This window comes from Pteropus vampyrus, unplaced genomic scaffold (assembly GCF_000151845.1).
Source record: "Pteropus vampyrus isolate Shadow unplaced genomic scaffold, Pvam_2.0 Scaffold41, whole genome shotgun sequence".
Lineage (NCBI taxonomy): Eukaryota > Metazoa > Chordata > Mammalia > Chiroptera > Pteropodidae > Pteropus > Pteropus vampyrus.
In genome coordinates, this window is record NW_011888822.1 from 2,168,454 (window position 1) to 2,190,405 (window position 21,952).

General features: G+C 43.4%; 1 protein-coding gene across 1 annotated transcript in view; it reads left to right on the forward strand.

The window, feature by feature from the left end:
- The first annotated feature begins 149 nt into the window (after positions 1–149).
- The window catches only part of PTPRG (protein tyrosine phosphatase, receptor type G), a 650,284-nt gene continuing 628,481 nt past the window's right edge, over positions 150–21,952 (forward strand). Inside the window, exon 1 of the mRNA XM_023529707.1 lies at positions 150–972. Coding sequence (XP_023385475.1) covers positions 888–972 — 85 coding nt within the window. The 5' untranslated portion in view covers positions 150–887. The remainder of the gene's footprint in view (positions 973–21,952) is intronic.

Genomic DNA, 21,952 nt, shown 5'->3' on the forward strand with positions numbered 1-21,952 from the left:
TTTGTACGGGTCATGTTTTACTGGGGGCAGTGGGAGGCAGCAGGAGAGCAGCATTTCGAAACGAGAAATTTCTAATTCTACTCTGGCCTTCTTCTGCCGCCGCCGCCGCCGCCGCCGCGCGCCCCTGCTCGCTCGCTCGCCGGCTTTAAAGTCTCTGCCAGGATCCATGCTCACATGTTACTTCCTGTATGGAGGCATGGCCAGTTTCCAACCCCCGGCTCTTGGTTCCTCCCCAGCCTGCTCCGGAGCCACAACTTTCGCGAGCATGGACTGAAGGCGCCCTGGCCCCAGCGCCCCTCTGAGATCCTTTGTGTTTTCCTCCGTTTCCTCTGGCCGTTTCTATTTTGGGGGGCTCTTCGCTCCCCCCGCCTCTCCCCTCCCCTTCCCCGCTCGCAAACATGCCTCCTTCCTTCCCGGGGCCCTGGAAGGAGCTGCCTGCCTGAAGCCCGGAGACGCCGCGCCGCGCTCAGCCCCGCCGCTGCCCGCCGAATCTCGGGCTGCGCTGCGCTGCCGACTCAAGTTGGGGATCCTTGGCTGCTCGCCGCCGCCGCCTGCGGTCCCTGCCTGCCCCGGGCCCCGGGCATCGCCGCCCCCGGCCGACTCCTCGCCTTGCTCGCACGGCTTGTTTCTTTTTGAACGGAAAGCAGCCCTTCACTGAGGATCGTCCCCAGCGTGTCTTCGCGTTCCCGGTCACTTTTTGAGGTTTTCCGGGGGACGCTCGGCGGCTTCCCGGATTCCAGGGGCAATTGGACCGCTGAGTGCGGGGGGCCCGTAGAACGGGCGAGCAAGGGAAGAGCCCGGGCTTAGCGGAGGCTCACACGGAGGCAAGAACTTATTCAACAAGTTTACCCCCCTGCCTCCCTCTTTTTCGATGTGCGTTTTCGGACATGCGGAGGTTACTGGAACCGTGTTGGTGGATTTTGTTCCTGAAAATCACCAGTTCCGTGCTCCATTATGTCGTGTGCTTCCCTGGTGAGTGCCAGCTGCCGAGGGGACGCGGCCCTGGCCGGCGCGCGCAGGGGATGCGGAGTTGTAGCCGGGGCACGGAGCTCGGGCGCCCGTCCCGGGGACCCTGGAGAAGGTGGAGGGGGGCCGGACACCCGAGTATGGGAGAGAGAGCCGCTCCGCTGGCTCTGGTGGTGTTTAGAGAGGCTGCTGGTTGGGGAGAATGGAAGAAAGGTCTGGCCGGGGAAGAGGGCAGGGGCCTCAGGATGTCTGTTTTCGCTCGGCTTTGGGGGGCTTGGGGGAGCCGGAGTCTGGAGAAAGGGGACTCGCTCTGCTGATCGGCCGCAGTTCGAGAGAGCTGGAGCTCTGGGGCGGTTGGGGAGACTGGGACCTAGGGAGGCTGGCCTCTGTGGGCTTGAGGGGCCCAGGGTGCGCCCCTCGCTCTGGCAGGGATTAAGGGAGCTCAGAAGGGGGAACTTGCTTTGCTGTTCCCTGACCCTTTGGAGAGTCTGGTTTTCGGAGGAGGGAAGCTGGAGGCTGACCGTGGAAGGTTGGGGATGTTGGGAGCAGTCTGCGTTGTGGTCTCGGGGGCCAGAGCGAGCCCGGTTCGAGGCTGGAGCGCGGGGCTGCGCTTCTGTGCCGGCGCGAGGCAACCTTCCTGGGCGCGGAGGGAGGGCAGGAAGCAGGCAGTGTAGGCAGATCTGTGGCTTCCCCTAGCCCGCTGCCCCTTTAGCCCGAAACTGTACTCGGCGGGGCTCCTCGGGTAGGGGCTGCTCAGGTCGGGGCGAGGGGGGCGCGTCGGCGGCTGGGTGGTTCTTCGTGCCAGGGCGGATTTTTTCCTCTCCTCCGCGCCTGCCTACCTTAATCTTTGCCCTTTTGCAGGCTGTTCGTGGCAGGCAGACCCAGACTCGTCCCTTTCTGGCTGGGTTAAGATAGGGACAGTATTGGCCATTGATGATGATAGTAAGTCATCGCACGCAGCGGTGTGCGGCTTGGCGACCCTCCACTTCCAGCCCTCTACCTGGCTGATCCCCCTTCCTTTCGAAAAGGGCAGAGGCCAGCCGCTTCCCTCTACTCTCTTGCAGGCCTCCCGGATTGCAGCCCCAAGCTCCCGTGAATTCGTCTGGCCCCCTCCTTCCGCCTGCCCCAGCTAGGGAAGGGGTGGAAAGAAGGGGGCGATTCTCTTTTCATCCCTCACACTCCTAAGCAGAGAACCCTCTGCTTTGCTGCCTTCTCATCCACTAGGTCCTGGATACCTGGAGGTGGGGGTTATCTGAAGCAAGAAAAAAAGGGAACGTGTCGCGATGTTTCTGCTCTTTCAGATCTCAGCCGCCTGTCCCTGGCTGGCACCAGCGGTTTTGGTGCAGCGGATCCCTTAGGTCTGTCGTGCGCCCTAGAGCAGGGCGCGGGGCTCTCTCTGCGTTCGGGGACCCGCTCGGGGACTGGTAGCGAGTGTCCCCTTTGCAGATACGGGGTTGGCCTCGAGGGGCAGAGAGGCAAAGCACTGTCTTCCCTTCGGCCCCCCCCCCCCCGCCTTTTCCCTCTGCTCATTCTACTGCTTCTGGAACCTCTTGGAGCTTTTGACACAGCCCAGAAACCCAGCTCGATGCCGAGCGAGGACGTGCATCCACACTAACCCTGAGGCCTGGGGTTTGTGGCAGTGTGGACATTTCCCCTTAAAAGTGCCGGCTCCCGCTTAAAATTATTGGTGTTAGTCATCTGTTTTCTCTAGACTTTCCTCGTTGCCGTCGACTGCCGGCTGAGTGGGCTCAGGTGCACACTGGGGTTGAGCTTTGTACGGGTCATGTTTTACTGGGGGCAGTGGGAGGCAGCAGGAGAGCAGCATTTCGAAACGAGAAATTTCTAATTCTACTCTGGCCTTCTTCTTACGCTCGGGTATGCAATCAGTGGGCCGGCAGTGATTTTCTTTTTTCCTGGTCTGAAGAAGCTTGAAATCCAAAATGGGAACGCCAGTGATGCCTTGGGGCTGGGACAGTTTTCGTCTTCCACATTTTCTTTTCGTGACCACGCTGCGAGGTAAATAGCCCATTCCCTGGTCCGGGAGCCGAATGGTGTCGGAAAGGGAATGGGTAGTGGTGTGAGGCATGGGGAAGAGGGGATGTGGTTTGGAAAAGTGCCGCTGGAGAGGGTGCAGCAGCGCTTGGAACCAGGCAAAGTTAAAATGTCAGAGCCGTGGGAGACGCCAGCTTTCCGTTTTCCAAAGGCGCTGTGACGCCACTGGACCTCAGGGGGCGCCCCCGAGCCACTCATCGAGCTCCTGCCACCTCTTCTAGTCCGGCTCCTGCCACCTTCACGGGTTGGGCTCGACCACCTTCGTGCCTTGGGGGCAGAGGTGGGAGCTGGGATGAGCGCGCACGCAGCAGGGGTTCCAGGCTCGGGGGTTGCGAATGTGCCTCAGCAGAGCAGGTGGCCTCAGCTCCGCGCTGCTGCCCTTGGCCGGCTCAAAAACCGGTGGGGGCCCGAGTTGGATTTGGGATTTCTCTTGCCTGCCATAACCTCGGAAGCGTTTATCTGCATGACACGAGGGATAAAAATGCTTCTGGTGTTGGATTAAAGACTTTTCTGTGAAGTTTTAACCAAGCCCTCTTGTTAATTATTTTGTTGGTTTCCTCTCAGAATCGCACAACTTTTCAGTTGCATTTGAGTTCTCAGCCGCTGTTCAGGGTCTAGGGGAGCTGTGATTTGGGAGGGTTTCGGGAGCAGCCGTGACATGGGTCTTGCCCCAGCAGTTCTGAAACAGTAGCTTTTAGTCTCTCAACAAAAGTATGGCAGGTGTGGTACCCGCGTTACTGTTAGTATTTCAGTGATATTTCCACTTTCCAGAGCAGAAGTGTTCTCAAGTATGATATAGTGCATACATAATAAGTTCTTTTCCACTATCACTTAAAATTTGTGAAACATTTGTGAAAATATAAAAGTATAATGGACTCCTATGGACCCCCCACCCAGCTACGATTATTAACTCAATCTTCCCTCTTCCACCCCCCCATCCTCCCAATACCTCATTATTTTAAAGCACATCTTACCCTTAGTTAATTTAAGTATTTGGTATATATTGTTAATCACTGAGAATGTAAGTGCCTCCAACAGGTTATAAAATATATTACTTGAGAGGGTTAACATTTTATCTATTTTACATTCTTAAGCTATTTAGAAACTTAAAAAAAATTTTTTTTGTTGATTTCTTCTTCCGTCCTCAGAGTGAAACTCTCCTTTTTGATTCTGATATGTTTTGTACCCTAATTAGATTACGTCCAGGAGGCTGACGTTGGAAACACTTCAGATGGATAAGCTCTGGTGTACTTTGGAGGTGTCAGAATCTGAAGATCCATGATTAATGTCCAGCGCATCTCCCCCTAAGCTGTCTCGGTGTATTTGCATGTACATGCTTTAGTCCTGATGGACATCCTTTATGGCCTTAGAAAAATGCAAAAATAATATTTGTAAGTCAGCTTATCTTAGTCTTCGGGATGGGGTGAGAAATCATGCAGTCTCCCTCCTCCCCCTTTCAAGTATCTTGTTTGAAAATGGAGAGTCTTTATCCAGTCTTGAAACTGGTTTCTCTGACACATTTACGGAATAAAATCTTTGATGTTGCCTTCTAAATAAACTGTTCACATTACAGAATTGATGAAACTAGTACATTAATACAAATTGGCAAAACAGGACTTTTTGGAAATGGGGGAAGTTGCTGATGCCGGAGGCGAAAAGGTTGCAGGAAAGGTTGGCTGAAATCAGAAAAGAACTAACCAATAAGTGAAGCTCTGAGAATGTCTCTTTAATTAGGGACTTGTTTTTACTGAATAAAAGATTATATTGTTTACATGAAGTGTTCAGGGAATGCTGATGATTTTATGCAACAAAACAAAACAAAAACCCTTTCAAATTCATCCTTCTGTTCTGAAAGACTCCCAAGTTAATGTGGTATAACCATTTATGTCACTGCACCAATTGCAATGAACATTCTTGCCATTTATGTAAGGTCATTTAAGATGTCTTAGGGTTCCCCTCCTACCTCCTAACCCCCTCCTGTTTTTCTGGAAACTTCTTGACTAAAAGGACAGTTTGGACACTTAAATTAGCCTTACCTAGATGAAGAAAGCAAATTAGGTATTGCTAGTGCTTTGTTGCTTTAACTCTTCTCTTTAATGGTGAAAGATTTTATTTTCTAAAACCTGAATTTCCATTCAGCATTTTACTTAGAGCATGTAGGAGAATGCAATGTCATTTCCAAGCAGGATGAAGATTTAAATGTGGGTGTGCATTCTGAATTGGAAGCCTGAAAAATTTATGATTAACACTTTCATCCTGGGGCACATCTTTCATGTGATCACATTTAAGAATTCAGAGTTTATGGGAGAAATTCAGGGTATCTAAAGTTAATCTCAGAAGTGCTTGAAGTCTGTCCCCCCAAATAAACCTTGTGTATGCTTTGGTTATAGATTGACCACTGTCAGGTGACTGGTCAGTAATCACTGAAACTGCATTTTTGGTTGTATTTGTGTAGAGAATAAAGGGACTGCGAGTCCAATAAAGGAAGCCAAGGAAGTGTACCCTGCCCCCGCTTTTAGTTCTCTAGGGGAGTTTGATCTGTTCTAAGCTGGTAGCTACTGAGGAGGGCCTTAAGAAAGGGAGAAATGTTCTTCCTGAGAAGAGCCTGCCCCCAGCAGGCACTGAGAGCTTCTTGTGGAATTCAGCTGCAGTCACTGAATTTCTTCTGGATCGAAGTTGCCTCAATCCGGAGGCAACCTCAGTAAATATTTGCAAATAATTAAAAGATCTGATATCCTGGTTTCCCTGTCTGAGAAATGGGAGCGACCTGCTTACTTGAAAAGAAGCAAACCCAGGACTATGGCAGTATTCTGTGCACTTAAAGATCAAATAAATAAATAAATAAATAAATAAATAAATAAATAATAAACTTGTTTTTGATACTGAATTTCTGTGAATTTGTAATCGCCCAAAAAAAATCACTCCAAAAAGGATATGTTTTAAAAACCCTTGTTTATTTCCCCTTGCTTTGTCTTACAATTCTTCGTCTCGAATTTCCAAGACCATAGAATTGTTAATGTCTCTTTAAAAAAATAGATCTGGAAGTAATGTAGGTGAATTTCATTTTCAGAAGTCTCTAATGATTGAACTATATAACATAAATTCGTGGTTTGCTCCTATTATGAAAAGATTACGAGGTCTATAGCGATGGCTGTGCGAGATTGCTTGAAGTAGCTCAAGGGCTCTGTATGCTATTGTCTCTCCCTTTAGGGACACCTATAATAGGAGGGGCCATTTCACCTGGCATCATTCATAGCAAAATGTTTGGTGTTTTGATTGATAGGAAAAAAAACAGATATATGTGAACTGGCTTGCCAGGCCTATGCTGGCTCAAAGTTTTTATGACTATGGTACTTGATATGACCATTTTAAAAAAACATGCAAAGTGCTTTTAGGGCTGGGTGGAGGAATGACAGCTGACAAGGTTCCAGATGTGCAGGTTTCTCTTTGAAGCCCCCCTAACTGAATTTTGTGGTACTTGAGGTGGGAAGACAACTTTCACATTAAAGGAGAACTTTGGTATTTTGTCAGCCAGTTTATGAGAGTCACTGTACTGTTTTATAAGCATATAGCAAAGAAAAATCTTTTAAGAGCCTAGAGCTTGTTAATACTTCTTATTTTCTTTGAAAACCAAGAAGCTATGGAAAGTTGTATAGAATATATCAAAGTACATGTAAGAATATGGTCTCTCGAGCCAGCCTGCCTCTGCCATTACTAGCTGAGGTGCCATAAACAAGTTACTTAACCTCTCTGTGTGTCTCTTTTTTCTCTTTTTGTGAAATGGCATAGTAAAATGCCTGACTCCTAAAGTCTTTGTGAAGCTTGAAAATTCCTCCTAAAGAACTTAGCACTGTGCATGATAAATAGTAAGTGCTCAATAAATTAACCATTGTTATTTTATATGTACTAAAGAAATTTAGATGGGAGTATGTGGGGAAAGGAAAATAAAAAGGACAACTGTATACGAAAGCAAAAGCATTTAAAAAATTAAAGTTGCATGATGGCTTTTGTACCTAGCTTTGCTGTTGAGGACAAGGAGGACTAAAGAATGGCCCAAGGGCATCATCCCATGTAAAAATTAGTAAGATGGTTACATTTTGAGGTTTAAAAAAACAAGAAAGCCTCAGTAATAAGGTCTGAGATAACCTTACATTGCAAAGAAGGTCTCCACTTTCTCACCTTAGGAAGGGAAAGATGTTTTCTGGAGGTTTAACATGCCCCATGTGAATCTCAAAGATCCCCCTGTGGTGTAATCCTTTGTAGAAAGAATAGCTTGGTCCTGCATCCTGGAATGCCCATTTCTCTTCTAGGCCTTTTGTACTGTGTGGTAACCAAGGAGAATGGGTCTCTCTGGGTTTTAATTTTGTGCCACTAATGGGGAGCAAACACTAGTAATTGGGTGTCGCTTTTGTTTTCTACTTGTGCGACCGTTGAACACTAATGTCCCTGTCTCCATATCTTCACGGATCCAAGACCTGCAGAACATATGAGAGAACCACACACTGTGGGTGGCGCCTGCCCTCTAATCAATTTTTTGCAAACTGAAATCAGCATGATGGTTTTCTGGCCAAACAACAAAGTGTGATTTTAAACTACTCAACTTAGCTATTTTTGGGCTGTAGCAAAGTGACACAGTTGGCTGCTGAAATCTAGCAACTAAAAAAGAACAAATGAAAGCATAGTTCATGGAATATGTAACACTTCTATGTAAGAAAATAGGACAACTGGTCTTATTTTTGGGTCCGTGATACTATTTTTCTGACAAGAAGAGTGAAGCAGGTTGTCGGTTGATATTGTAGAGGGTACACTTTTGAGGAATTCATAACAGTTATTACATGAATCCAAGAGATATTTGAGTTGTCACACAATTGCAGCCTCATAAATTCCACGGTGTACTTAAATCAGATAAACTTATCAATTTGGAATGATTTGGATAGGGGACACAGCCATAAGCAATTTATCAAATACAAAGCATAATCCAGATTAGTGAGGAAACGTCATTGTCTAAGGGTCAAGTTAGTCATGAATCTTCAAAAGGATTTATTTACAGAGCAGTGGTTATTTGTAAATGAATTCTAGTCATTAAAAAAATACATCTCTTTTCTGAAGTGTTTGGATTCTGTGAGTGTGGAGGTTCAGAAATGGCTGAGGGCCTTGCCATGTCAGTGGATAGCAGAGCTGCCTAGGACAACTTGTCCAACATTTTATGGAATGGGGTCGGTTGGTGGTGGGGGTCTGCGGTGGGCTGGGTCCCAGATACACACACCTGTTATTCAGGAACCACATCAGGATTCCAGGGGCCCAGGTTGAAAATTTTTGATGTATTGTAGCAGCGTTATCTTGGACAAATGGGCCTTAGTTTTTTAATCTCTAAAATGGGAACAGTGGTTTCAGTAGCCTGTGTTCACTGAGCACTTGCTTTGATTTAGGTGTTGTGCCTGAGCTTTTTCTATGTCTTTAACCCTCCTCGGAAGTGGAAACCATGAATATCGTCATTTTAGGATAAGGAAACTAAAGCCGAGGTTGTCTCTTGTCCAAATTCATCCCTGTAGTAAGTGGGGATGGCTCTACTGTGTCTCTCTCATCATCTCTTAAGGATTATTTTTAATTTCAAACTGGTTACTGTTTGTTTGAAAGCTGTTTTTTCTGCTTGCACAGGAAGGCCAGTTAAGAGACAGACCCAGCCTAATGTATTTCACCCTACTGCTTTTCCCGTGTGAGTATCATAAATACTGGGTGAAATAAAGGTGTCTTCCTTTGCTACAAGTAAATAAGGAAGTAGTGCAATTAGTTTAGGTTTTTATTTGGTTACATCGAAGAGATGACCTTTCAGCAAATTATGTTAGCTTCTGAATAAGCTGATAATAACTGTGGATAGAGTGAGTTTGTTGGTGGTGAGTTTTTTGACTCCTTTTCAGAATGATCTATAATGATTTAGTTTATAATATGAGAACTTTTGTTTGCAGCGTTGAATATTGTTATGCTATGATAATGTGATATTATTATTATTATTATCATCATTATTATATCATTTAAGTGTGGGCTGCAGGCTCTGAATCACGACTTTGAAAAGATCTGAGGGAGTTGTACTTGTCAAGAGTGGTTTGGGTTCTGGATTTTGTCTTTGGAGTTTAGAACTAGCTGTGGAGCCAGCCAAGCCAACTGTGGGTCTGGGCAAGACCTTCGGTCCTTTTGGGGTTGCTTTTCTTACCCTTAACTAAATGGCTTCTAAAATTCTTCTGGGATTTTAGGGATTGTTGATTCCAGGCTGGGAAGTTTGGAAAGGTTGTGACCTTTCTCAACATACAAGTCAAATGCCCAATGCACATTACATTGTGATTTGTGAGGTGTACTTCTTGTTAACTTTCCTCTGAGAGTTTGCTTCCTAAAGCTCTAAGAACCCTTTGATTATCTTGCTAACCTTGCTACAGAATATCCCCAGGGAGCCGCAAACAAGGTGGTGAGTGGATCTTGGTTAATAGAATGCCTATAAGCTATTTTCTTTTTTTAACATTGAACTTATTTCTCCTGGAGTGCAGGTAAAAAATGGAGGCTTGCTCATGCCAATGAAGTTATGTGTGGCCTTTAAAAGTATTTAATGTGACTTACGATTGGAATAGTGGTGGCAGTATTCTTTGTCTAAAAAGAGAACACAAGGCTAGTTTGGATCTTTTGTCTTACTCTAGACAAGAGGAATGGAGAAATAGTCATTTGAGTTATCTGGAGTTCTGCAGGGGGCATCTGACCAGCATATCCTCTGCTTAGCCATACTGTGTTGAAAGAATTGATTTAAAAATTAGGGCATTTCACATTCATGCTATCAGCAAATATATCTTGCATACCCATAGTGTGCCAGACACTGTCCTAGGCCTGGGTGCGGGCAATGATGACCAAACTCTTGCCCTTGTGGGTGCTTCCATAGAAGTCTGGGTTACTTCTGAAAAATTGGACGGTGTCGCAAGCTAGGGCCTGTGTTCTTGCTTGGCAACAACAGTAAGCTGGAATTAAATAGTGGCTGCCCCTTGAGACGGAGCCCGGCCCGCAGCGGTTATTTACAATTCTTATCCAGTCCCTTGAGGTGTTTGCCACCCACATGTAGGTGATTTCTAGATGTCTACCCAAGGGACAGATTTTTTGTTCTTGCTTGTTTGGGGTTTTTGTATTACCTGGATTGGTTGTGTATAAATGTGTGTGTGTGTGTGCGCGCACTAGTGTGAGCATGTGCTAGTGTGAGCACATGCATCATTGGCTGATGAAATGACCATTCTTATCAGTCTGAAACTAAGCTATTCTGGTTGTGTCCTTTTTTGGCTTTGCAAATGGCTTGCGGCTTGGGTAGCTCACAGTAATGTCAGTAATGTGGTGCCTTCTATTGCCGTTGGCTTGTTAAATTTCAGAAAAGTTGTGTTTTGAAAAATCTCTCATTTGACTTAAGAAATAGCTCCCTTGGTCACTTTCTGTTTATCAGAGTACCCAAAAGAGCACTCTGATGTGGGGAGGAGGACCCTGACGGATATACTAGGATCCGAGTAAGTTAATGTTAGAGATGTCATATTAGCGGATCCCTTGCCAAAGATTATAAGTTTTTCACCTAACATTCCTGACTCAGTAATTTTTTGCACATGAAATCTGTGCATGGATTTCTAACACATGATGGAAATATCACGTAACTTAATTTTTCCAAAAACAACACCTGAACTATGAATTGATAGAGTAGGCAGTTGTTGGCATGGACAGATCGAAGATTTGAGGGGGTAATTCTTTCACTCTAATTCCAGCATATGTTCTTTAAATGGTCACTATAATATGCAGTATGTTCACATGAATTTCTCACAGGAGTCAGAGCCCAGTTAGACTGTATGTATTTTGAGGGCAGGACCTCATTTCTCCTTCTACCTACTGTATCTTCCGTATCTAGGTGGGAGTGGTCATATCTGAGGACTGATGGACTAGCAGATAGTGTTCTCTGAAACAATTACAGGACATTTTAGAAGACATTGATATTATATGTGGCTTCTAGAAATCTCAACATTTATATATTTCATTCCCTAAAGAGATGTGATGTCCAAGGTTAACATCTTCCTGAAGAGAATTCAGAGTGTATATATTGTCATGGTGTTTGAAGTCCATCTTTAAAAAGGGAGAAACTAAATTTGTACCTTCTGTTGCTGGCCATCATGGTATCTATTGCTGAAAAAAAAAAATTCTAATTAGAAGTCAAATGTCTTATGGGACAGTAGGATTATATTTTCCTGGTTATAACCCCTTCTTTTCTTTTTTTTCGTGGAATAATTTAGGCTAAATTCTGTGACTTGGGTATTCGTTGCATCGGAAGTGGCCTTGGCTTTGGGATTAATCCCGGAGAAATAAGGCATTCTCACTTTTGCTCTGGTTGTTCTAGAAATAGTGACAAGGTGTGTAGAGGGCACACCTTGAGCTGATTATAGAGTGTGAGATGAATATTGATCTATTGCCTAGTAATGGCTTTGGGCAGGTTGGTCCAGGAGAAGGGCTTACCTGAACTGACACGCTTTTATTTGCTTAACACATATTGGTTGACCACCTTATCTAATGCCCACAATTAGACAGATGTTGGCTGGTACATCATGGAGCTAAATTTTCTAGAACGCATTGCTAGCTGATGCCTGTGTTATTTATTTCTCTTACATCCAGTTGTTTTCTCTTCTAAGCTAGTCATTTTCTCTGCTTAACATGTCTGCAAAGGCCATGAATGGAGAGTGCAGAAATCACTTCACAGTTTTAGGCATCAGCCCTTATTTTCTCAATTGGTCAATTTGGGTAGAAGCTGCTGAAATTACTTTATGTGATTGATGGTAGGTAACTCTGGCATTAGATTTTTTTCTGACATTTTTTTAGGATGTGATTTTTAAAAGAAAAAAACTTTTCTGTTGTTATTGAAGCATCTTAATTGATACAAGGCAGTTTTTGAGGTTTCTACCGTTACTCATCATGCCAAGTGGAAGGAAAGTTGATTTCTGGAGAATCTGGGCAAAATGTAAGCACTCTCACCAGATAAACAAAGGAGTTTGTGGAAATAACTCCTTTTATGCCTTGGGACCTTTATTTAATAGGGTTTTGAGAAAATGAGACTTGAGACAGACAGAGTCTGATGAAAGAGCCTCTGGCAAATGTACGGTTTTCTTTTTGAATTGCACAGATTTGTTGATCAAGTTAAGTAACTGGTCCAAGTTAGTGAATCCTAGCTTTGACCTTTACTAACTTGGGCCAGTTACTTTATTGGTTTTCTCATCTGTAAAATGGGAATTTTGAACCTCCTAGAGCCCTTGGGAAGATTAAATGAGATCGTGTGTGCAAAGCATCGGAATAGCATTAGGTACAAAGGATGTTACATATGATACCTGCTTTTAATAGCTGTTGCTTAAGATTTAGGAAACAAATACTTGCATAAATATGCTCTCAGTTAATGCCATGCAACCCTTTGAAGAGGTGAGAGAGCTGGGACTCAGGGAGAGCAGAGATCCCACAGTGAATGAAATGGAAAAATCGAAATTTGAACTTGGCTTTCTGGATGCTGTAGTGCTTCTCAGCTAGCAGAGCAAATGGTGGATGAATTTAAAGTGTACGTGGCTACTCAGGAACATTTTCTATTGACAGAGATTTACTAAAGATGGCTGTTATGTTTTAATTTGCTGTATAAGCTCCCAGCTTGAAGGAACAGGTTTAGAGCTACTTTTGATTTTCTCATTACTGAAATTGTGGTGTGAGTACAGTGTATATGCCTTGCTTTATACTTCTGTGTTAACATGGGACCCTGGGTGCATATGGGTGGAGACATTCAGTGAAAACATGTGGCACATATTTGTCTTCTTGCCCCTGTATTACTCTATGGTTTTTCTAAACAGGGATTGGAGTTTGGCATTTGAGATAAAGGTTCTCACACCAGTAGCCATGGCAGACATTGCTAATCGGTCACAGAGCTCTTCCCTGTGAATGTCTGCGCCTCTTAGACTGCTTCTCAAGAGTTGGCCTGAGAGAGGACTTTATTGCCACCTCTGTGCTATACTGAGACACGTTAGCCATCCTTCCAAAATAAAAGAAGAAGCTATCCGTGCACAAAAGTTCCCGATCCAAGAAATTGATTTGCGCTCATGTTTGACTCATATTCATTTATTCGGGGGGAAAAGTCCAATCTCTTGATGGTGGTTACATCATATTCTAATTTGTGAGCTCTACTGATAGAGATTTAGGGATCTAAAATTAGTGGTTTATTTTTCCTTTCTTCAAAGCCCAGAGGTTTTGCATCAGATTATAGTTGCTGTAGGACTGTTCGTATTCCAAAGTGACATCTTTCTGAATTCTTAGCTATTTAAGTAAGGGTTAAGTATGGCCTTAGTGACAGCAGTTTTTAAAACCGTGACTGACTAAATGGATCCTTTCTCCCTGTTGTTTATACCTGGTAAAATGTCTTGTGTTTACTCTGAATTAATTCGTCGTTACCTTCACAGTAGCTCATTTCTCAAAATTTGAGTGTTCTCTGACCACTGTTATTTTTGTTAAGGGAATTGGAGAGTAGGGGTAAAAGGTGACAGGAATTCCTTTGTGAGGCTGACATGAGAGAAATTCGTGGTATATAGTTAATACACCAAGCACTTGGATGACATCAAGTAGTCCCGTATTTATTTCCTGGATATGAAATCTTTCCCCTGAGGGTCCCTTCGAGCCTTAGCTTATTTATACCATGAAGTGTCTATAGAGCCGTGCTGTCCAGTAGGGTAGCCACATGTGGCTCATGAGCACTAGAAATGTGGCCTGTCTGAATTGAGATGTGCTGTAAGTGTCAAATACACACTGGATTTCAAAGACAAATGAAAAAAAGTATGTAAAATATCTCATTAAATTTTTATATTGGTTGTCTATTGAAATGATAATATTTTAGATATATTGGGTTAAGTGGGACGTATTATTAAAATTAATATTTCCTGTTTATTTTTACTGTTTCATGTGACTGCCATAAAATTTAAAGTTACGCATGTGGCTTGCATTCCTGGCTTGCATTGTATTTTTATTGCCCTTCCGACCCCATCTTGCCTTCCAGAATGATCACCTCTTCTCCCTTCCCTACCCTTTCACAACATAGTGCCAAGAGAGACTCTGGTTGTTGACGCAGAGGGTTGCCTTCAGGAAGGCACTTTCACTAGAAAGGGCTGGGTATCAGAGCAGAGAGTTGGGGTCATTTAGCTTTGCAGGCTTGTTTGCCCATCTGTGAAATGGGGTAACAGTCCCTGCCCTGTTGAGGTGGTTTATAGAGTAAAGGAAGTAAGCCGTGTAAGGCATTTGGCATAGGCCTGGCAAAGAGTCAGCACCTGAAAATAATAGCCATTATTGTTATTTTACTGGCTCTTGAGTGGGCATGTAGCAGAGTTACTGGCTTTGAATTCTCCTTCTTTGGGTTCCAGTAGGTGAACTATGTGGAACCTGTGGAGGGTTGCAAACAGATCGGCATACTTTTAAAATGCCAGCCTCTGCTGCCTAGGAAATCCAGGACAGCATTCCAGTTGAGCTTATGCTCAGCAACTTGAAAGGTAGAAGGGACTTCGGAGATCTTTAGAGGTTGAAAAGGGTCTGCAGAAGCTCCTTGCCAAGAGTACTGATCTACTGCAGTGCTAGTCCCCTCCTGCCCGGTGGAGGAGGCTATAGAATCCTGCCTCCCACAGCATCCGGGGCCCTTGCACTTGTTCTCCTGGGTACTTTGCTTTGTTGAGGCCCAAGGTCCTATTCCTAGTTAATAGCCACACTCGTACCAGCTTAAAGTGCTGGACTCCAGGTTATCACCAGTGGTCCAGGCTTTAACACAGCTATGGAGTTGGTGAGGTGGATCGAGTGGTAGCATCTGTGTAACATAGAGACCTTCAGACATCCCTTTTAGGATTTTTGGTTCCTTTTTCGAACAGAATGTTAAGATGGGTGGCTCTTTGAGGTGAAGTAAATATTCTGTACTGGCGAACCTGCTTAATTTGGAAATGGAAAATAGGGAGTGTGAGAGACAGACCAAACACACTTTTATCAGAAAGCTCAGATCTTCCCAGAAGGACTTCTGGCACTAGGTCTTATGTGTCAGTTTGCATCTGCGAGTTAAGAATTTGGTCAAGGGCGGCTGATGATGGGGAAGGAAGCAGCGGGAAGGATGGGAAAACCCATCCCTTTTAATTGTTTTTCAGGCACTGGATGGCAAGGTTTCCTTCTCAGGGAATGTTTGGCAAGCTGGACACATGCTCGTTGTTCAGTGCAGGTGATGAGAATCTGGGTTTCAGTTGTAAGTTCTTTTATGAGGGATAAACAAGGATGTTGAAGTCTTCAAGTCAGGGTGTTGAAGGAGCCTTTCTGGGTCCTCGGGGCTCACCCCAAGCCTGCCTTGGAAGGCAGCGGGGAGTGATGAGAGCAGCAGTGCAGGCCCACATGAGAAGGAAGGAAAGAAAAGAAGTTCTCCGAGGGTTTTCTCATACTTTTCATCAGACCCAGATTGTCGAGTGACAAAGGAAAATAGCCCACCAGACCTGTCTACGCAGAGCTTTGGCGTTCCCCTTGCCAGGTTGTCAAGGCAAACCTCTTTTTAGGGGTGGTCTGATCATCTGATCACCTGTCACTACTGACAGCTGCCTCCCTCCTTGTCCTTTCACTGGATCTTGGAGTTTTATTCCTGTGTAGTATTTTCTGCTGTAAACCCTGATTTCTAGGAAGAATACTTCTCTTCCCAGCCAGTCTTGTAGAGGTGAGGCCAGGTATCTGGAAATTTTGCTGTTACTCCCTTTACAGGTGTTTTTACAATCTGGCTCAGCTAACACAAACCACCATTTATTGAGCATTACTCTGAGCATGGTGGGCCTTGTGCTAGGGGCTGGACATACCTTATCTGAAATTCATCCTGTATTTCCCAGGTGTGCAAATAGAAATTATGCTTAGTTAGGAAACTTGCCCAGTTGGGATAGCCTCGAAAGTGGTAGAATTCAGATTCTAACTCCAAAGTCAGTGATCTTTTCCTTAACAACGTGATGCTTCTGTTCTTACGTAGACCAGCTCTGCACATCTTGTCAACTGCACTTAGCGGATTGAACTGTGGGCGCTTTAAGACCGATAGCTGAATTCTGAAAAGGGAAAGGCCAAGTAAGTGAGGCCCGAAGGCTAACTTGGACAGATGTCTTAATTTTTTTCCCACTTGGCCACTATAGGGATACACAGAATAGAGTCAGTTCTTTGTATGTATTCAGACATAGGGTTGAAGAAATGCTAGAATGCATTTTAAATCCAAAAAACAAAATGTTAATAAAAGCCTTACTGGGTAAATGTGTTTTATTCCTACGGCCAAGAATAAAGTTAAAAGGCTTAAAGATATTACAGTAGTCTCCCTTTATCCACGGTTTCACTTTCTGCCTTTTCAGTTATCTGTGGTCGACTACAGTCCGAAAACAGTAAATAGGAAATTTGAGAAAGAAACAATTCATAAGTTTTAAATTGCATTCTGCTCTGAGTGGCATGATGAAATCTCAAACCACCTTGGGTGAATTGTCCCTTTGTTCAGCGTCTCCATGCTCTATACGTTCCTCATCCTTTAGTCCCTTAGTATCTGTCTTGGTTATCAGATTGGTTGTCAGATATTTTGAGAGACAAGAGACCACATTCACATAACTTTTATTATAGTACTTCGTTATAATTGTTCGATTTTGCTATTAGTTATTGTTAATCTCTTACCGTTCCTAATTTGTAAATTAAACTTTATCATAGAATAGTATGTATAGAGTTCAGTACCATCTTCTATTTCAAGCATCCACTGGGGGTCTTGCAACATAATTTTCTGTGGGTTAGGGGGGACTTCTGTATTTTCTTTTGGATGCAGAAACCTTTCAGGAGCTCTTCATAAGTTACCTTGGTAATAGGATATAATCATACCTTTTGTCTGCAAAGGGCATGTTTTGTTTTCAAGGTTCTGTGATTTCTACTGGTTTCTAGAGGTTTCTAAGTAGATAAAGAAAAGTAATGTCTTTGATGTAGGGAAAATGTTTGTGTTACCTTCATTGGTGTCTTAGTCCCAGAGCATAGCAGACACACGTTCTTGCCCTCTGACTTTTCCAAGGCGTTGGGGCTTGGTCCACTCATGTGTTTTTGTCAATGATGTATTGGGTACCATCTATAGCCCAGGAAGAAACCAGGTAGTTGGGGATGAATTTCCAACTTTTCTTTCTTGGTGGTGGATACTTCTAAAGGCTGAATAGGTGGACACTCTTTGAATAATCACCCCACCTCACTGAGCTCTCAGTGAGTTCTGTCCTAGAGGAGCTGTTGTAAATCTAGAGTCATCAATTCCCTCAGAGAGAGTAGCCAGAGTTTTTCTTCTTTCTTGCCGCACCTTTTAATTAGTTCCAGACGCCAGCTAATCAGACAGCAAGTGCAAAAACTCAAGGTTGAGAAGGAAGGTCAAATTGGTTGTCTTTCTCCATACCACCAAAGCCCTGGCTTTAAAGAAAAGTGATGGGTTCCAGTCAAATATTAGCAATTAGCCCTTTGTGTTCAGGAGCAATAGGATATTAAGAATGATACCTTCCTTTGGAACTGAATGAAAAACCTAACTGATATTTTATATGTGCACATGGAATAGGGGAAACGAGTAAGAAGAGGCAGTAATGAGCCTGTTGAGATGGTTCACCGGTGTGTGAAAAGGCCTATTTCAAGACGAAGTCTTGTGTATCTGGGACTTGGACCCATGTCTGCCTTGTATCTTAGCTGCTTTCTCATGGCATAAAGCCTTTAGTGACTGTCAGCTTGCAGATGGACACCGCAGAGATTTGAGAGGAGTGGGAGCCAATGTTGGATGCATCGACTGGCTTTCGAATGCCTGGCAGAGGCATTTGGGCTTGATTTTGTTGTCTGTGGAGACTAGACTGTAAGATAGGACAGGGAAAGCCTGACTGTCATGGTGGTCGTGCAAACTGAGACTGTAATGTCTTCTTGCTTAGTCGTGGACTAGCTTTGTGACCTTAGTCTCCAGTTTTCTTCATCTGTAAGATGGGATAATGGTTGCTATCTCACAGAGTTGATGTAAAAATTAAGTGTGAATAAAAGTAAAGCGGTGGTCTCTAGCAAGCACACAGCTTTTGGTGCTATTATTGTTTTATCACTCTTGTTTTGCATGCCCAGCATCCCTTTACCACGTTTTGCTAAGAGCATCTTTTCTATTCTTTGGGTAGTGATCTCTCATTCATGGTCTTGATGGAGCCTTCTGCTAATCAAGAGGCTCTGTCCACCCCTATTTGAGATATAAAACCCAGGCTAGGCTAGTCACACCTTTTCTCCCTGGAATTGGAGGCTCGAGTTGAGTGACATAAGGAATGACATCTCTCTCAATTCCTGCTGCCTGAATTCCCCAGAGCTGTTCTGATCCTTGCCCTTTCGGCATCTAGATTGTTTGGCTGCTGATTGGATTCTTTAAAATGTCCAAGATCCTTTCAATACATTCTTTTTCTGCCTGTATTAATCAAGGGTTGATTTTGGTCATTTTCAGTCAAGGGTACTGGGATTAGCTGGAAGTTCATGAAAGGGTAGATAACTAGTTGGATTGAGAAGGACAGGTACAGTCTCTCCTGCCAGCTGAAAATAGTCATTTAATGATGGTTTCATTCCCCTGTTTTTCGAGTTCATTCATTTTGAGCTTTTTATCTCTAGGAATTCTAGGACTTTTATTTTGGTGCTAAGGATAGCCTCTCTTGAGGAGACATGCTGATAATACTTAGGCTTAACTGCTTCTCTTGGTTTCATTTGTAAATGAGAATCCTAAGGATCTGTAAGGAAATGAGTAAAACTTAATTGAACAACATTTAGAGCTGGAATTAAAAAAAAAAATAAAAAGGGTCCATAATGGTAAGAGGCCCTGGAGGATGAAATTAATGCAAAGCTGTGAATCTGGGTGTATATTTTGCTCATATCTAATCCTGTCTATCACGTTTTAATTACTGTTTAGACTAGAGGTCGACAGTGTCTGATGGCCTCCAGAGTTCATCTCTCTTATCATATCTTGTCCCCACTCACCGTTTCTTTTGCTGGCGATATTGGACAGCAAGTGTTTCAGCCTAAATTAAAATCAATAAGAAGCAATTTCATTTGTTTTTAACTATGAAGACAAGTGCTTCCAGCAGAGCACTCTACTTTCAAGTAAAGTTCAGTTTTGTTTTGTTTTTTTCTTTTTTTTCTGGCTGGAGCCCCAAACACATTAATTTTTCAATGGAAGTCTTTGACAATGCTACCCTGCTCTGATTTACGGCCTTGTTACCATCATCATCTCTTTAAAACTGGGATTGTTAGCACCTGGGTCACTTTTGTGTCATAGAGATCCTGGCAATCAAAGCACCATTAGATTTGTCTGGCCATCACTTGGGAGCTTGTTAGAAAATCAAGACCTCAGCCTCATCCCAAACCAATACAACTAGAGTTTTCTTCTCAACAAGACCCCCAGATGGTTTGGAGCGCCTTTGAGGTTGAAGACTGCTCCGTTTGAATGGGAATGTTATTTTAATCTTTTTGTTTTTCATAATTTTTTCTACTGAAGTGTAACAAATGTCTGTTGTAGAAAATAGGGGAATTCATGAAGGTATATAGAGGAAAATAAAATCATTTGTAACCTCAACACCCAGTTATAACTGATGACCTACTATGTTGGTCTATAGCCTGTTGGTGTGTTGTTAGAACGTTAAAAAAAAATCACGCTGTGAAAGTTATTAAAACATCTTTTATTCAGCATAAAGTTTAATTCTTAGGAGATGATAGATGAAGATATAAATTCTCCTTTGGTCAATGACAGCAGATCCTTAAGGAAGAGACCTTCCTTTCTCCTAAACCTATATCATTTGTCAGGAACTTACTATGTGTCAGGAACTGCTACTGCTACTGCCTGTGAGAGCTTTAAGTCGGTAATCACAGAAGATGATGAAAATTAAGGCACTGGACTTTTGAATCTTGACACACGTTTTCTGACAGTTGAGACAAAAGGAATTGTTAACATGGGCTTGCTCTTTTTGCGTAATTTTTCTCCTTTTTATTTTTTGCCTTGTGTTTGCTAATATGAATTTTGAATAATTGCTACTTTAATTGCTTTCATTAGGTGATAGATTCCTCTGATTGAGCAGACCTTTCCATCTGAAAATATCTGGGATTTGAAACTTAAGGTCAGGAAGGACAACTTCTTCAGGAGGGGGGAAAAAAAGGTGGTTGTCTTGGCAGCGGAAGCTTGCTAATTACACTGCCAGTCTAGTATCTATTTGTGATGGAGGCACTGGGGACCCAATTAGCAGGTCATTTTCATGTAAGGGTTTTGGGATTGGACTCTGGTGTGTGAAGATGATATGGCAACCAGTGAGCACCTTCTCAGGGCAAGGCAATCGGGGATGGTTTTAGATCTTGTCAGCTTGGATTGCCACAGGTCATTGATAGGAAAGTAAATCTCTGCTGTCTAGTACTAAAGTTCTGCAGTTCCTTCTGTTCATTTGAATTAACAATTTGTAAAGTTATCCTGTCTGCAGAGTGAATAGTCTTAAAAAGTTGGTGCTCTTTTTTGAGAGAGGCTGGCTTCCTGGGAAGGGACGGGCCATGGGGATGAGGCCGGGAGAGTTGTGACAGTCACAGACTGGAAGCACAGGGATGGAAGAGGTGTGGGGCCATCCCTTAGGTCTGGACGCCCCATTTGTTTTGGAGGCCTCTCCCTTTCAAGAATAGACTGCTTGTGTTCTTTTTACTAGTGTTGATATGGAAATGGCAGGATATCTATCGGGTAGCGGACTGGGCAACCTTTTTCTCTGTTTATTCTTGTCATTTGTAGGGCTGCATATCACCCCAGTATGTCTGTACCCAGGTATGTCTGTCTGCTTCTAGTTCTCTGCTGGTGGGAGGAATGTGGAGGGAATGTGATTCACCTTTTGGGCGCCAAGGGCTGAGAAGTTGCCTGTGACTGGTCCACACTGATGGGGCCAGTGTTTTTGACTCTTTCCAATCTTCGCCAGGGCAGAAATTAAGGTCTTATGGTGAATCAGACCCAATCTTCATTGTAGCTTATTTGAAGCACTAATGGCAAATATCACCTTACATTATTTTGTAAAATAGAAACAGAAAGCAAATAGACATGCTTTCTGCATAAGAGCTTTTAACACAGAGCTTGTAGCTATTATTTATTCTTGGTCCTTAAATTTATAAATTATGAAATACTTTCAGATTTCCAGAGAAGTTACAAAAAGATATTACAAAGATTTCTGTATCCATTTCTGCCCAGATTTCCCAAATATTAAGTTTACCACATCTGCTTTCTCTTTTTCTCTACACACACATGCGTGCACCATGTACATACACACTTTTTTTCTGGACACTTTGAAAGAAAGTTGCAGGCATGATAATTCTCTACCTTTAATGACTTCAAATGTATTTCCTCAAAACAAGGACATTCTATTACATAAGTATTATACAACCATCAACAGAAAATTAACACATACATTTCTATCTATAGCCGTTATTAAAATTTAGTCAATTATCCTAATGTCCTTTATAGAAAAACAAAATTTTTTCCTGGTCTAGGATCCAAATACATGATCACATGTTGCTTGGGGTTGTCCTGCCTCTGTAGTCTTCTTAAGTCTGAAACTTTGTCTTTCATGAGCTTGCCCTTTGACGAGTATAGGCCACTTTAAAATCTCCCTCACATTGGATTTCTGTGATGTTTTCTCATGATTAAATTCAGGTTATCCTTTGTTATTTATTGCAATTATGTGTCCCATTTCTGCAAAGGAGCACGTAAAACTTGCTTCAAGTCTTTTTTTTCCCCTCCCTCACTTTACGCCTCAACTCCTTTCGATCTGATATTCTTTCTGGGGGGAGAAGGTTTTGAACATACACACCTAGTATGCATAGTTTCCTAAGCTAT